The sequence below is a fragment of the Echinops telfairi genome, unplaced genomic scaffold, assembly GCF_000313985.2.
Source record: "Echinops telfairi isolate 266 unplaced genomic scaffold, ASM31398v2 ScPeMD7_7417;HRSCAF=8455, whole genome shotgun sequence".
Taxonomy (NCBI): Eukaryota; Metazoa; Chordata; class Mammalia; order Afrosoricida; family Tenrecidae; genus Echinops; species Echinops telfairi.
Window position 1 is genome coordinate 402762 of NW_022111317.1, and position 2100 is coordinate 404861.

The 2100-nt window shown below is 59.5% G+C and overlaps 1 protein-coding gene across 4 annotated transcripts in view; it reads right to left on the minus strand.

The window, feature by feature from the left end:
• The window catches only part of CARS1 (cysteinyl-tRNA synthetase 1), a 39729-nt gene that overhangs the window by 9138 nt on the left and 28491 nt on the right, over positions 1-2100 (minus strand). For all 4 annotated transcript variants that reach the window (XM_045297326.1, XM_004713753.2, XM_045297327.1 and 1 more), the window contains one exon: positions 1718-1815. In XM_045297326.1, coding sequence (XP_045153261.1) covers positions 1718-1815 — 98 coding nt within the window. The remainder of the gene's footprint in view (positions 1-1717; positions 1816-2100) is intronic.

Genomic DNA, 2100 nt, shown 5'->3' on the forward strand with positions numbered 1-2100 from the left:
GATGACGGCTCTGCGCGCACAGCAAAGAAAGGAGACGCAACGGAAGTGGAGGTGAGAGCGAGCCCCCCAGTGCCCAGGTAAGACACAGCAACCGCTTCACGCCTGCGGGCGGCCAGGGTTTCAGGCTAGATTCACGAGGGTGGAACGAGGGTCCTGTCAACATGACGCAAGGGCTCTCTGCTGGTGTCCGCTGGCTAGTGGCTGACAGCCGAGAAGACCAGAAAGATGTTGACCTGTCTCACCGACCGTGCAAAGGCACGTGGCACCTGTCTACAGACCCAGAGGCGCTCCGTTTGGCCAGAGCAAGGGAATAGAGACTGCATGGTTTCCATCAGGCCCGGTGGACGCCGCGCTTCACGCACTCCTCACACCGAGTCGGGCTGATCGCCAGAGGAGCTGCAGTCCACGAAGAAGGCGGCGGCGTCAGGGCCGGAGGAAGGCTGGCTGACAACTCGCGACGAGCAGAGGAGTGAGGAGGATCGAGGGGCCAGCCTGCCGCGTGGCCGAGGACTCCAAGTGGAGGAAGCCCAGTGCTCGGCACCGGACGTCTCGACATCAGCGTCCATGGAGGAGAGGAGGCCCCGTCCAGGGTTCCGTCCTGCTTGGATCACGGCAGCCGCAGTCAGGAGATCCCGGGACGCGTTGCACTGGGCGCACGTGCTGCACGAGACCTCCTCTCCGGTGCTGAAGAGTCCCCTCGCGGCACGGGAAAGGGGGAGACTGAAGAAGGCAGGCTGCCTTCCAGCCACGGCGTCAGTGAGGCCCACTGACCGTACAGGGGACAAAAGCCCACCGAATGCAGCTCAGCACCAAGGGCGGCGAGGCTTGTCTCCTGTGCTTCGGACGCGTTATCAGGAGAGGCCCGTCTGTGGGGAAGCGCACCCTGATCGATGAAGACGGAGGTCAGGGACGAGAGGAAGGCCCCCAGGACATGGGCTCAGGCGATGGCGACCTGGGCCCGCAGGAATGGGGGCTCAGAGGGACACACTGTGGCGTGTCCTCATGTGTATACAAAACAGCAGGCCGTTTGTCCCCGCGCCTTCTCATGTATGATTTGGTGAGCCAACCGCAGGCATGTGCTGTGTGACCACACGGTAGTTACATGATCTGGTATTTGAGGATCAAGAGTGAAGGGGTGGAGTCTAGTCTGTCATTTGGATCATAGCCAATGGGACCTCTGTGTGGGCATGGCTTTCTCCTAGAATTCTGGGAAACCTGGCTTTTCCTCCTTGGAGGTGGGAGACTGCTCATCCCTTGGAGACGCTCTACTGACAAGGCACATGGCACCGCGCTGATAGACTTCATGCCCTGGGGGCTGGAGAAGCCACGTGGACCTACCCTGATGCAATCAGACCTCAGAAGCCACGTAGAGACGCCTGCCACACTGAGATGCTTACAACGCCACTGGACCCAAAGACTTTCTATCCACCGGCCTGTGATTGTCCTGCAGTCGGCGGCGTCATTGCATGTGTTTCGTGAGTCTGAAGAGGACTTTATAGACTGGTATCGGACTTATGAGATTGAACTGGGTTGGGATGTTTTCTTAATCTACAATCACTATTTATGTAAAACGCTTATATACATGAGTTTCTATGGATTTGTTTCTCTAGTCTACCCGGACTGGCACAGACTGCCACCGCTGCCCGCTCCGATTCCCCACCAGCGCCCTGCTGCCCCCAAAGCCCCCAAGGACGGACAGATGGACGGCTCCACCTACTTCCTGTTCAGCTCCACTTCTTCCTTTTCCCACTTTTCAAACTGCCCCGTCACGTCCACGGGGGCTCGCAGGATGTCCTTCACATTTAAGAAAAACTCCTAAAGGAGAGAAGGCTGCTCAGGGCCAAGGGGCACCACTCCTGGCCACAGGCGCCTGCTGCTGGGCGTCGGGAAGGCCACGGGCCCTGGCTCACGTGCACCCTGCTCCCGACAGTGTCACCCATCCCGTGTCCTCCCGGTCTCTGCCTGCGTGACGCTCTCATGGAAGAATGAATAGTGCCCATCCCGCGTCCTCCCGGTCTCTGCCTGCGTGACGCTCTCATGGAAGAATGAATAGTGCCCATCCCGCGTCCTCCCGGTCTGCCTGCGTGACGCTCTCATGGA